Raw genomic sequence first — 14,144 nt, forward strand, 5'->3', positions numbered from 1 at the left:
GTTTTCTGGCAGCCTCAGTGTTTTGTGTATCCCCTCCTGGTGTGCGGGGATACACATATCACTGTGACACCTGACTCAATAATTCGGGCCCATTCCACATATCGGTGGTTTTCGTAGTAGATTATCGTTCGTGCGACAAATTTCTTTCATTAAACTGAAAGTACAGTTCTTCGAAGGAATTTTGACGAAACGGTTTTATTATTTATTCAGCAATCAATCAACCAAAGTGGAATTTGCATTTCTTATTGAGGGCATGACGTGATTGAAACAGCTGCGTTTGCGTGACACGTGAATAAACAAGTAGACAGTTCGAGGGTTGCAACACAGATTTTTAGAAATTGAGTTTAACTTCATTTTACGACCAACTACCCGGTTTAAGGAATTGCAATTGCATCTCTTCGCAGCATCAAACGCTCTGAAGTTACATTTTGTGTGGTGGTTAGAGCTAACTATCCGAAATGCATGATTTGTTCGATTCGAACACGCTACCCTCCAATTTGACCGAAAGAAACAAACGAATGTACAACAATTCCCTGATGAGCGATGTAAATTTTATCGTGAAAGAAAATGGAACTGGGAATGTGGTATCGATTCCTGCTCACAAGTATGTATTGTCGATTGGAAGCCCTGTTTTCTTTAGAATGTTTTACGGGGATCTGGCAGAGAAAAGCGATTCAGTGGAAGTTGTGGATGCGGACTCGGAAAGTTTGCTGGAACTTCTAAGGTTTTTGTACTCAGACGAAAGCAAGTTAACGGCTTGTTGTGTTCTTCGAGTAATGTATTTAGCTGAAAAGTACATGGTGACTGGCTTGCTGGATATATGTGCTAACTTCCTAATAAACGATATCGATGCTGAAAATGTTTTCGACTTGTTGACACAGTGCGAGCACTTCCGGGACACAGAGAAAGTGCAACAGCGATGTTGGAATATAGTGGATTTGCAAACCAGACAATGTCTTGCTTCAAAAGGCTTTCTTTCGACTTCTCAAGGAATTTTAGGTGCCTTGGTAAAGCGAAAAACATTGGATATCGATGAACACGAATTATTTCAAGCGGTGTTAACATGGGCAGATGCTAAGTTTAACATGCTGGACCGCAAACCCCAGAATATTAAAGAAGTTCTGCAAGATGCAATTTCGCAAATTCATGTGTCTTTGCCAGAGGCCCTTGCCGTTTTTGATCGAGCTCTGGAATGTGGAGTTCCTGTGCCCGATGATTTGCATGAATCTCTCACGCGATTCAATAATCACGATGACTCTCCGCCTGCTAAGCGTGACCGTCGCGATCAGCTTTCCCGGCATCGCCAAGGGATAAAACCATTTCGCTGCTGTCGATTGTCTATGAACGAAGCACCTCCTCTTTTCGCTCCCTACGAGAGCACTCGCAGTTTTAGTTTTATTACTGACCAACCAGTTTGCATCTTTGGTGTCAGGATCATTTCCAGCGCACGCAAGGTAAACAACACATATGCAGTGATTATAAAGCTGCAAGATGGCAACTGCACTTGTCTGAGTGTTGCGCAAGCTACCTACACTGTGGCATGTGGTGGAACTGAGGGTCTTCCAGGCTTCGATATTTATTTCAATGAACGTGTTCTTGTTAAGTCGGGAACAAAACACTTTATCAGAATCTATTCTGCCATTGATCTCGATTTACCGCAACGCATCGGGAAGAAGGATAAAGTGAACTGTGAGGGGGTCAATTTTTATTTTCCTAATTCTACTCATAGACAATTTTCAGAACTGATTTTCCATCCACTCGCTCCTCTTTAGTAGAAAAGTGAAATAAGTGAAACTATGTTTACCGTTCAACCGATCGATCGATCAATCAAGTAACTTCATAGATTTTCTTTTTTTGAGAAAAAAAAAAGTGTTCTAAATTTTTTTAAAGGAAAAAATGTTGATTTTGGCCTGGCCCAGTGCTCCTGCCCTGGTCCCAGTTTTTCGAAGGGTGGATAACTCTATGCACTGAATAACTCAATTTGCTTTGCTAGTGCTTATCCGCTTGATAAAGAATAGCGTTATCCACCTTTTGAACAACCGAGGCCTGGAAAAAAATTTACGCACGCCCCTTATCACAAGCCCTGCAAATTTTTTCCTACGTTATTGGCGTTTCCAGCTATGCGTTTTTGAAAAACGCCGGCAAAATTTCCTTGTGGGTTTTATGCGAGTCATGCGAGGCATGTGACTGATGTGAGTCATGACTGCGAGTCACGCGAGCCAAGATGGCGAGTCAACGTGCGAATCACACAGTTATTGAAAGCTAACCGTTTTAAAATGGATGCTTAGACTTAATAACAGTTTATCATAGTCAGCGCTATTTGAAATGGGTGCTTAGGCCCCGTCCACACGAAGACGATTGTAAACGCAAACGCTAGTAAACGCATATTTTTATTTCCGTCCGCACGAAGACGCTCGTAAACGCGTTTACGGTGAGCCTTTTCATCGTCTTCGTGTGGACGGAAGGCCTAAACGCATAAAAAAGGTTGTGTTTACTAGCGTTTGCGTTTACAATCGTCTTCGTGTGGACGGGGCCTAATGCGAAATTTGCATGGCTCGCATGACTCGCTGTCTCGCAGATTGTCCAGCCCCGGGTTTTAATGTTCCATGCTATTTCAATAACAAGTTTTCGTTGAAGACGTCAAAATGTTATGAGAGCATCTGTGACAGCCTCACCCAACTACCGTATCGTCTTTGTTTGTCTATTCCGATATTTGATTTTGACATCTGGGATATATTCCTAAATACAAACCCCGTTAAATGGTATATTTGGTATCTCAGTGTCTTTGGTTTTCAATAAAATACAATCCTTATTGCCCCCGCATTGAGGCCAAAACCCGAGGAGGCAACCCTGAAGTCCCCGCGTAAAATGGGTATACGTATAAAGTGGTAGATATTGGAGGGAAAATCAATCTCCATTTGCTCAACCCGGCGCGTAAGGATCGGTATTGCTTAAACGGGCACGGAAGTGATATTGGTATTTTTCTACACGACCGAGGTGTTTCAGGAGTCACGAAGTAGAACCAAAGTGCCGTTCGGATTAGGGATTGAAAAATCAAACATTGAAGCAGATCTGATGCAAATCGAGTTGCCTGGCTCTAAAAATTGACTTTGTCCTGACACAAATCAGAAACAGGGGTGACGATTTGTCAGACGTAAATCGGAAACAGGGGCGACATGTTCAGCATATAATTTAAACGTATCTCAACTGCCTTTCATACTATCGTAGTCGGGGGCAGATGTAGTGAAAAGTATCACTAGATTGTGTGGATGTGGGCAACTAAATCCTTTCGGGAAAAGAGACTGGGGAGAATAAGGGATACATGAAGTACCTAATGTTCTCTCTTATGCAATGTTCTTCATCGCAGGCTCGGTTGTTTTCGACAACGTGACATGCCGAAAAGCACTGAAATTTAGCAAAATATAATCTCATTCCATGCTGATATACGCCTAAATATGTTTTCTATGTGGTTAAGAGGAATTAGATGCCAGAAAGGTAGGATATTTAAGTGTATTTTGGTCGTAGATCGCGCCAATCAATGATATTTTAGCCATATTTTCTTAGTGGTTGGTGCCACGCGATTGTTATGATTAAACGCCCACCTTCAACCGACAGGCTTTTCGACGTTGTGTTTTTGTTATGGAAATCTGCATTGCTTATCGTAGCAATCTGATTGGATGAATTTCAGCTTTGGCCGGATTTTCATTTTTGAAAATTGTTCCACGGCGCGCAATGCCTGTCGGTTGATGGTGGACCTTTAAGCTTATGTATTAGTTTTTCGATGAAAAGAAATCTTTCATCACTGGATGCTAATCTGATCGCTTGTGATTGTCTTACTGTATTTTGCAAACTTTTCAGTTCTGAAAGAAGCCACAAGAGCTGTCAGATCGCTTCATCTAATTTCTGGAAGCAATGTAAGCTAACTTCATGAGACTTTAATACCTGTAGTTACAGCACCTTTCATTTATACGTACTTATATGTGACATAAAAGAAGTAATGTAAGGGAAATGATGAGAGGTGGGGATGGAGTGGGGAAGGGGGGGGGGGGGTGGGTGACCATGACGTATTTAACATACAGAACTGGCACAGGCCAAATTGTGGAATACAGGTTGACTTATTTACATATCATTGGCAACTACATAATGCAGTACCATTTGAGAAGTAGTATCACACAAGTGGCTCTTATAATGGTTGGCCAGTACAAGTCAGTGTCAGTTCATCAATCAAATTCAATGTTTAAAGAACAAGTACCGGTAAGGTATATCTGAGTGGTTCCGTGGCTCGCCGGCTCGTCAGTCATCTCTAGTGAGGGGCTAAGCCACTCAAGTAATACTTGTTTCATTTGACTTCTGAGAATCCAAGTTATGTATGAATGATATTATTGAGTTTGAGAAGTGACGGAACAGGGTGCAATCTTCACACTCAAAGTGCACAATGTCTGATAATTCTTGTTTGTTTGTTTTTTTTTTCTGTTTATATTTTGCAGTTCTTTTTCATTTAACATCATAATGACCCTTAGAAAAACACACATACTTTGTTTTTTTCTTTTACTACATAACTTTCGTTTCCTGTCTTTAACCACATTGGTGAGAAGACTAGATTTCTGTGACTTCTTGTCACCCACATGTAAATCTAGCTTGATGGCCTAGTCCCCTCTAGTCTCTTGTAGGTCAGCTGCAGAAACTCCCGAAATTGTCAGGAGTACTCAGATTTTTTCCAAATGTCTTAAAGTCATCATAAAAGAATGCATCAGGGAAAATGCACTTATCTTTTGGGTAAAAATGTGGTTACTACTTGTGTCAATGAAGATCATGTGGTTCCAGGAAATATTCATACACCTCCCACGGAAGGTTTTTTGGTTTAGACCCTCCCACCCCCATGGAATCTCCATTCCAGTGGGTTTTGAGGTCCATTACCCCTACACCCTGGAATTTGCAGTCCTCTGCACAAATTAATATAAAACATGCACTTGATTACGATAAAAATTTTATTTCGAAGCTTTCTTTCAACATACCGGTACCAAGATAACATTCCTTTATGCACAGTGTAGTAGTTTATACTGTAAGTTAATGAAGCTTACGCTCATTTCTCAAATTCCTTCTGCTGATGCTTTCTTTGCATAGTGTTATTATAATATAATAGCATGGACCAAGGTAACTGATTATGATTATTTCTTTACCTCTATGTATTTTAAGCAAGCTTTCTGGGCTTCCGTTTACAAGTAGTGCATATTATACACTTATGAAAAATGCGTAAGTACAGACATGCACTGTCTTGAAAAAACAGTTCCTTGTGAGCCCCCATTCCCCTCGGAAATTTCTGGCTCTCACCTCTTCCCCACTCCTCTCCTTCAGGGAATTTCCAGGTACCTTCTGTGGGGATGGGTATGGATACATGTATTTTCTGGAACCACACATTATCCACCAACACTGCAATAAAATCAAGCATGTTCTTTTACTTTCTAATCCATTTTCCTTGCACAGAATCTGCTTCTACTACAAAATGGAAGAAGGAGTGCCGGTAAGGTTAACCCTTTCACACTTCAAATGCCCTAGGGCACCCCACATTGACAAGTAAAATCATCTGGCATTAGACAGACTAAAAGCTATTAAGTGTCACTCTCAGGGGTCAAGGAGTTAAAAAATTGATTTTATTGACAGTGGTTTTAAGTGATTCCTCAAGCAGAAAACTGAAACTTTTAAAAGACAGTACTTGTACAACTAAAAGACAGGACTTTTGTAGCAATGTACATTAGCTTTAGCCTTTAAGTCTGCCACTATTTCTTCCCTAGCATTTCAAGTTCGGAATTATGCTGCTCCGGCGAAAAAGGCTACTTTTTCTCGAAGCAAGCCTCATGTGAACATCGGAACTGTTGGTCATGTTGATCATGGAAAAACCACTCTCACAGCAGCAGTTACCAAAGGTAGAGTTATGATCAATCGTTAACTTCTTTTGTTATTTGAAATAAAGACACCAGACAGCTCCTTTTTCTGTAGGGCTTGCAGGCTGTTGAATGCTTTGCTGTAAAGTAACATAGGTGCAAATTCATTAGCTACAGTCTGTGACAAAATTTCCTTGGAACAATACACGACTATACAGATCTGAAGTTTTGGCGGCTTACTCTTCCCTAACAATGTTGTTTGGAACAATGTGGGAGGACAAGGTATTGCAAAGTGTTTCAACAATTTTGTCTGAGGTTGTAGTTGTTATAATGCAGCATACAGCTGTTTCAAGAAAGGTTGTCGGAAAAAAGTGCAAAAGTGCATGCAACAATCCCAAGGGGTATTGTGGGATAGCTTTAACTTGATGGGTTTTTGACTCAGGTGAATGGACATACAGTGTATCACAAAAATGGCACGCGGCTGTGCTTGTGAGTTATATCAGAAAACAACAAAAATAGGTTTGATAGGTACAGTGTCTGGACCGTACGTTATTTTAATTAAACTGTTGTCCAGTTTAAGCAATATAACAAAAACTGCTGGAATGTCCTTTTGTTTTCTGTTTTGGTTAAATAAGTTTCCAATGACAATAGTCAATTTCAGTCTAAAGATTGTGCAGCATGTTCGTTTTACACTAATTTAAACAATTTCTTGGTAATATCAGTTGTTCACTGATAACTCCATTGTCAAATGAAGTAAACAACATTTTAACAAACAAAAAAGGGACAGTAAATCCCAGAAATTGTAATTTTTTTTCTATCACCATATTATTAAAGTACCCACTCCACCCAGCAGCAACGGTCTTAAAACAAGGTACGTTTCTGACACCAAAAGCTACATGTATCGACCCTACTTTTCATGTTTTCTTTTATAACTCGCAAGCACAGGTACATGGAATCTCATGCTACTTTTATCACATGTCCATTGGCTGTTAAAACTATCCCACAATACCCCTCAGGATTGTCGTGTGCACTTTTACACTTTTTTGCGACAACTTTTCTGAAACAGCTGTATAGCCCTGCACTTGAGAATTTTCTTAACTAGTCACATTAATTTTATTATGAAATTTTTTAAGGATCAGATGGCTTATTTTGTTATGTTTGTGGAACATCAGTAGTTTTAAGGAATGATCAATAGATGTAGTTGTTGTTGTTGTTGTTGTTATTAATATTTAACAATTAGACCTGTAGCCCGCAATAGCCCATGAGGTGCATACTAATAGTCATCTAGCAGTGTATCCAATCAAAATGCAGGATTTGCATTAGTCCACTAGTTGGGTGATACTAATATATATTATTATTATAATATTAATATTAAAAAATTATTATTATGATTATTATTATTATTGAAATCTGAAAAAAGTGCAGGCAGCTACATTGGAACTACATGTAGGCACATAGATGCTGCAGTCACAGGCAAACAAAGATCCTGCATGTCATCACTGAACAGGTACTTTAAAAAAATTTTCTTCTAATTTTCAGTTTTGGCTCAAGAAGGAGCAGCAAACTTTAAATCATACAGTGATATTGACAATGCTCCAGAGGAAAAGGCGCGTGGTATAACAATCAACACTGCACATGTTGAATATCAAACGGCCAACAGGCATTATGGACATGTAGATTGCCCTGGCCATGCTGATTATATCAAGGTACATGTACTATCAAATGTGTATTTATCTATCTCTTAACCATTGACTCCTGGGGGTTCCCCGTTAACAAGTAAAATCGTCTGGTGTTAGACAGAGTAAAATACTATGTCTGTCCGGTTTAGGCCTGTTTAGGCATCAAAGGGTTAAGCGAACATTATGATAGTAATAATTGCTAATGACAATCATGCTTACTACATGAAGATCTTGTTCTCTCTTCAAAACTCCATTTTACAAACTTTTATCGTTCATGGAAAAACTTGATTTTTACTTTGTAACCTAGAAATCATACATTAATGAAAGAGAGATAATTGTGTTGACCAGAGGTTATCCCTTTCAATACTGAAGAGTATCTCCTGATTGGATTCAACTATATGTTGATTTTTGCTGAAGAAGGAAAACATGAGTGTCCTTGGAAAGGATTTCCCCTTAAGCCCTCAATTGTGGGAGGCCATCACCACTGCATCATCCTTGTACCCCTAAGTGCATTATTATTATTATCACCACTTGCACCATGGTAAGTTTCTTATAATAATAACATCTGATTTCCAGCATTTTCATTGGTTCGCTAGACACAGGCAATCACTTCACATACCTGCTGTACCTAATATGGTCAAGGAACGCGTCAGCAATAAAGCGAGCTGAAAACATTTTTGCAGCTCTGAGAAAAAATAACCAACAAAAGTCATTTTGGATCGGAATTGACAGAGGCAGAAATCGATGCATTAGTCAACATGGAAGAGTTGTTGATCCTGGAGTTTTTAATAAAACAATTATTCTACTCGGGCTTATATCGGGCTGGATATAAAATGATTATAACCAACTCAGGGCTATGTGCCTCGTTTGTTATCTATCACTTCATATCGAGCACGCCCTTGTAGAATAATTGTTCAGTTTCCAGGTGACAAAGTGCATAAAGAGGTAATAAACCAAGCATTCTGATTGGTCAGTGATCCAATGCGTGTGCCCAATGGTGCAATTTTTTTGCGTGATACAGATGTGTTTCTTCTGATTTGTCATGGTAATCTGATCTTGAAATTTTCTCATGTATATTATTAGTTAGTAGTCACATGATTTTTCTCATGCAATTTGGAATAAATAAGCATTTGCAAATTTTTCGAAAAACTACAAATTATTGTTGGTCCAAATTCCACTCGAAATAATGTGATTGCTAATACCAATATTTCATCATTTTTTTTCCTAAAAAGAACATGATAACTGGAGCTGCTCAGATGGACGGGGCTATTCTTGTTGTGGCTGCTACTGATGGACAGATGCCGCAGACAAGAGAACATCTTTTGTTAGCCAATCAGGTACATGCATAAACTTATTTTTTTACCTTAGAAAGGTTTCTTTTAAGTGAAAAATTAATGTCTTCCTAACAATAACCATATTATATGTGTTCAGTTTAAATATCATAATGCGGTAAACACAGGTGAGGTATTTTTCTCGAACGGCATTAAAGAGGAAGCAGCCACAGCATGTACTGTAGTAACATAGATGCCAAGTCTCCAGCTTTCAGACTCTCTCCAGCTGAGCTTGGGTTAACAAATTTTGTAATACATATATCATATAAAATTATTGTTCCACAAATGTAAAACTGTTCAGGATCTGAGAAATCCTGAAATCGACGAGAAATCAGCGGCAAATCGACGAGAAATTCTAGACCCCAGAGCCCTTTTCTTCTCACTGCTTGTGTTTGTTTACCCGAAGTGACCTGGGTTTGACTTGTTTTTACGCATGTCTAGCTTGACATGTGACGCTCTCTCTCTCCAAGCGTTTGCTCGGATTAGGCGCTCCATTAAATCTCCAGGGAGCCTCTCCCTACAACTTGGCATCTATGTAGTAAGTAAGAAAATTTGACAATAGTTTTTAATATTAATTTTAGTGCAATGTTTTTGCCACACATGTAGGTTGGTGTGAAACATCTTGTTGTGTACATTAACAAGGCCGATGCAGTAGATGATGCAGAAGTTCTGGAATTGGTAAGCAATGACTTCCGCTTGGTGAAGTCATTTGAAACAATGCAAAATTAGTATTTTGCAGCATAATTCAGATTAAGGGTCAGGGATAAATTTTGTAACAGGTATTACTATGTTTGTTGGGCGGATACTAAATGAATTTTCCTTTCATTTTGTGAAGGATGGACAAACTTGTAAAGCAATTTAGACTTACATTTCTATCCTCTAGTGGACAGGCATTTCTTGCTCTCTTAAATTCTGTCTACTGAGGAAAAAACAAAGCTGGATGTACTTGCTTGAACTTAAGTTTTTCTGAAAGTTGATTCCTGGTGCGAAAGAAGTGCTTCTTTTTTTCTTTTTCTTTTTTTGTCGGCCTTGTAGTAGATCCTTTATTTCGTTTATTTAAAAAGAAAACTCGGTAAAAGCTTCTGTAACAATATAATAAAAATCTAATTACAAATTAGACTAAAAACTATCGATATACTAATTTACAAGAGTGCCGAGGGGGGGTCCGATCGAACTCAAATAGATGTTTGATTTGCTCTTTAAATTTCCTGATTGATTTAATTTCTCTCGCATTTTCGGGTAAGGAGTTCACAACAAAGCACAGCTGTAACTGAAATTTCGTTTCAAGTAGTTAGTACGCGGCCTGGAGTCGGTTGCTCTAGGCCTGGTTAGCGCGAACCGTTGGTTAAGAGGTATCAAAACCTATAGGTTTCCATGGGATTTAACGCTGGTTAGCGCTAACCATGCTTCGAGAAACCAGTTTAAGTAAGTGCTATCATTTATTAGCTTAAGGAGTTTTGCACATCATGTGAGTTCTACATTTACCTTTTCCATTAGGTAGAATTGGAGATGCGTGAGGTGCTGTCCCAGTATGGCTATGACGGAGAAAACACACCCATCATTATAGGGTCTGCTCTTTGTGCCTTGGAAGACAGAAACCCTGAGATGGGGCGTGACTCAATCATTAAGCTTTTGGAAGCTGTGGATGATTACATTCCTACTCCAACCAGAGACCTGGACAAGCCATTTCTTCTCCCCATTGAGGATGTTTTCTCCATATCAGGGCGTGGAACGGTTGTGACCGGAAGAGTTGAAAGGGGGGTAATAAAGAATGGTGATGAAGTTGAATTTGTGGGACATGGAGAAAAGATGAAGACAACTGTTACAGGTACTTTGGAAAGGAGAGATAATTTGTTAATTAAACCAGCGCATACATACAACACTTCCATGTATTGTATTTTTAACATCCCTGATCGCCCGGTCCCTCCTCTAGAGTTGGCTTTTGCGTAGCATTCCCATACGGGACGATGTACAGACATACAGCTGTTTCGAGAAAGCTTGTCCAAAGGAAGCATAAAAGCGTACGCGACAATGCCGAAAGGCATTATGGTAAACTGTCAGTCTGAGTCAACGAAAACATGACGGCAATGCTATCGAAAATGTCACCGAGAAATACATGCTCATGTTTTGTTACTGACATTAAGATATGAGAGTTTCAAAATTCAGTCAAATGATCCAGGCCATAAATTAGTAACGAAGAGTTAGGATTCACAGAGAAAGCAAGATTCTGACGACTTTAACCTTACTTATTTTATGTCATGTTTCGCAGAGAAAGTTTAAGAAATGTACCAAAAATCGTGGTGCACGTGCAGAGCCATTTTTTTTGCTAATGAACCCTTTTCTTTTTGGACGTGTTTTGCTAGCGTGATGGCGCGAGAGAGCTTCGACATAAGTCTGTGCGTATTGCCACTTCATTAACGCTATGTCTTGAGAAGTCTTTCATCCAAATATCTCGCCATCGTAGTGTACGGTCGTTGCATGTTCGATTCTGGCGTTCACAACATACTGCATACTGTCCCATACTACCTTTCGGCATTGTCGCAAACGCTCTTACGCTTCTTTTGGACAACATTTCTCGAAACAGCTGTATACCTGTTGTTTACGTGTTGTGTCCTTTCGTTGTGCTTGTGGTTCATACACATACATATCGGTTAATTTTTTTCTGTTATTTTTCCTGTAGTAAACTTCAAACGAAGCAATTTTGGTTGTTCGGTTTGAATTTCCTTTTCCTGTGTGGATAAAATCACCCACATTTACACGAACAAATCTGAGGAATTCAGCTCTATTGACCCTTTTTTTTTATGTTAACTTTGCAAAACGATGTCATGTACATAGAATGCTTCACATCTTCAGTTAAAATTAAAATGGACGATCTGAACATTTTAGGTGGAAATTCACGGGATTGTTTTTTATTTCTGTCAACTGAATAGGTATTGAGATGTTTCATAAGCTTCTTGATCGAGGGGAGGCCGGAGATAACCTTGGAGCGCTTGTCAGAGGAGTTAAGCGTGAAGATGTTCGGCGCGGGATGGTTTTGTGTGCTCCTGGAACGGTCAAGTCACACACAAAATTCGAAGCACAGGTAAGAGCTCAAATACTGTATTCCTCAGGGAAGCAAAGTTGTTGGAGCGATTTTCAATCTCCTGTCGAAGTGTTGTTGGTATTCTTTGGGCGCTTTCCATTCGACCAAATATTTCGAAAAAACCGGGTAAAGAATCGAATGGAACGAAAATATTCCGGAAAAAAAATTCGGAAATCTGGGGATAACTTGCGAAGCTTAAGTGGTCATGTAGTTCCAGAATTCCGGAAAAGCCGGAAAATCGCGTCCCATTGCTTCATTCCACCTTGCGCGCAATAGGCCGAGTTCCAAATATCAATATTCAGGCATGGCTACGGGGCATTATGGTCAAATTTCATGGCTCAGTTCTGTTTTCTTCCCAAGTTTCAAGGGAGATTCTAAACAAAATAATATTCAGATTTAACCATAAAGCCTTTTAGCCATGTGTGAAATACTTTTTTTCGAACTTGGCCTATTGCTGTTTACATTTTGGGGCAATACTCGATAATAGCCCATTTCAGAGTTGCTGCATGCCTCAGTTTCAAAGCGAGTCCTGGTGCACAACCATTCAAATGGAAATGAGTTGCGCATTTTTATGCAAATCAAACTCATTTCCCTTACAATAGTTGAGCACCAAGACTCACTTCGAAACCGAGACAAACAGCAACTCGGAAATGGCCCATTGATACGATTGGTTTCGAGCGGCCAACCGGAAAATTCTGTTCCAATCCCGTTTTTCCCAGTTGCCCGCGGCCTTGGCTTAAAAAAGGGAAGATGCATATGTATGTAAGTTTCCTTTTCGTTTCATTTCTAACACAGTTTGTCTGGCAGGTTTACATCCTGAAGAAAGAGGAAGGTGGACGGCACAAGCCGTTCGTTACAAACTACCAACCTCAGATGTATGTCAGAACGGGAGATGTAGCAGCCACCATTACCCTCCCTGAGGGAAAGGAATTTATCATGCCTGGGGAGGATGCCACCTTCACCATGAAATTAATGTTTGATATTGCATTAGAGCAAGGTCTCAGGTTTACGCTGAGAGAAGGCAGTCGGACTGTAGGGACAGGGGTGGTGACAAAGATCATTGAGTGATGGACTCACCGTCCCCTTCTTGGTAATTAGGAACACGATTTGGCTCTGGCTCTTAGCTTTCCAATTGCTGTGATTTTTTTTTCAGTTTTGAAGGATTTTTTTTGTGAATATTGCCGTGGGAAGCGGTCGGAAGAAAAACACTAGTCGAACTTCGCCAAACCATCGAAGGTCTAGATTGAAGACAGTCATGATTGTTGAAATCTTGTAGCAAGTTTGTTTAAGAATTAAAACAAAAACTGACAGAACTGTAAAATTTTGAGAAACTCTTCACTTTGTTTCAGTTTGTTTGATTGCCAGGAATATTTGCAAATGACTAAAATTATACTTACAAAAAAGGTATTTTTTCACCTGACTTTCAAACCACAGGAGCGTGCTGCTATGAGCTCCTTCATAGCTTAAATTAAAAATACGAAATAAATCAATGTGCGTACTAAACAAAATTGAAGTACAAGTTAAGGACCCGTCTGCAAGTATCCCGAATTTTTTGTACCCGCGGTTTTTTTTCGAATTGAAAAATATCCACGTCCACGCGTGGTGTATTGCAATCGTTTTCGAAGCTTTTCCTTGGATACACTCTAGTGCCCAGTGCTTTTGACAAAGATTTTGCTTGTCGAGCATGCGTAAAATCGTAAGTCGGCGCCATTTTCTCTGTTTTGTTAACGAATTGCAGGTGAGAGTTGATTTATCTCACCCGGAAAAGACTCGATCCGATAGTGTTACGACAGCGTATTCGAAAATTTGCGGATACGAGCGCCCACACTTGTTCGATTTCGGAGTGTATTAAAAAAAAATTCCACTCTGGAGGTGGTATTCGAAAACTTCCGGATACACGCCGACGCAAGCCGTATGGGAAAAAAATGCGGATACAAAATTTTCAGGATACGTGTGGATGGTGCCTGAGATAAAAAGCACACAAACACACTCACTAGCAATTCATATTTATAATTTTATACAAGGAGAAATGCTTTCAGCATGGATTTGAAAAGAGATGGTGGCAGTGTTTTGCGTATCAGTGAGGTGAGGTGAGGTGAGGTGAGGTGAGTTAAAGTCAAGTCAAGTCAAGTCAAGTCAAGTCAAGTCAAGTCAATTTATTCAACGTCGG

At 39.6% G+C, this 14,144-nt stretch overlaps 2 protein-coding genes across 2 annotated transcripts; both read left to right on the forward strand.

The window, feature by feature from the left end:
* Positions 1–233: 233 nt before the first annotated feature.
* Positions 234–2,765, forward strand: LOC138044825 (BTB/POZ domain-containing protein 6-like). The gene has a single exon (XM_068891242.1). The coding sequence runs from the start codon at positions 459–461 to the stop codon at positions 1,770–1,772; it is 1,314 nt and encodes a 437-aa protein (XP_068747343.1). The 5' UTR covers positions 234–458; the 3' UTR covers positions 1,773–2,765.
* A 573-nt stretch (positions 2,766–3,338) lies between these two features.
* Positions 3,339–13,305, forward strand: LOC138047198 (elongation factor Tu-like). The gene is made up of 10 exons (XM_068893941.1): positions 3,339–3,495; positions 3,859–3,914; positions 5,485–5,521; positions 5,793–5,924; positions 7,422–7,588; positions 8,794–8,898; positions 9,499–9,570; positions 10,390–10,720; positions 11,823–11,974; positions 12,782–13,305. Exons 1-10 carry the CDS (start codon positions 3,456–3,458, stop codon positions 13,040–13,042), a joined length of 1,353 nt encoding a protein of 450 aa, XP_068750042.1. The 5' UTR covers positions 3,339–3,455; the 3' UTR covers positions 13,043–13,305.
* Positions 13,306–14,144: the final 839 nt, after the last annotated feature.

The sequence above is a fragment of the Montipora capricornis genome, chromosome 4, assembly GCF_036669925.1.
Source record: "Montipora capricornis isolate CH-2021 chromosome 4, ASM3666992v2, whole genome shotgun sequence".
NCBI classification, from domain to species: Eukaryota; Metazoa; Cnidaria; class Anthozoa; order Scleractinia; family Acroporidae; genus Montipora; species Montipora capricornis.

Excerpts from the sequence above, each read along its gene's own strand:
- LOC138044825 (XM_068891242.1), top strand. The coding sequence starts at position 459 with ATGCATGATTTGTTCGATTCGAACACGCTACCCTCCAATTTGACCGAA.
- LOC138047198 (XM_068893941.1), top strand. The coding sequence starts at position 3,456 with ATGTTTTCTATGTGGTTAAGAGGAATTAGATGCCAGAAAG. Across the intron at positions 3,915-5,484 it reads ATCTAATTTCTGGAAGCAAT|AATCTGCTTCTACTACAAAA; the intron begins GTAAGCTAACTT and ends TTCCTTGCACAG. Across the intron at positions 9,571-10,389 it reads ATGCAGAAGTTCTGGAATTG|GTAGAATTGGAGATGCGTGA; the intron begins GTAAGCAATGAC and ends CTTTTCCATTAG.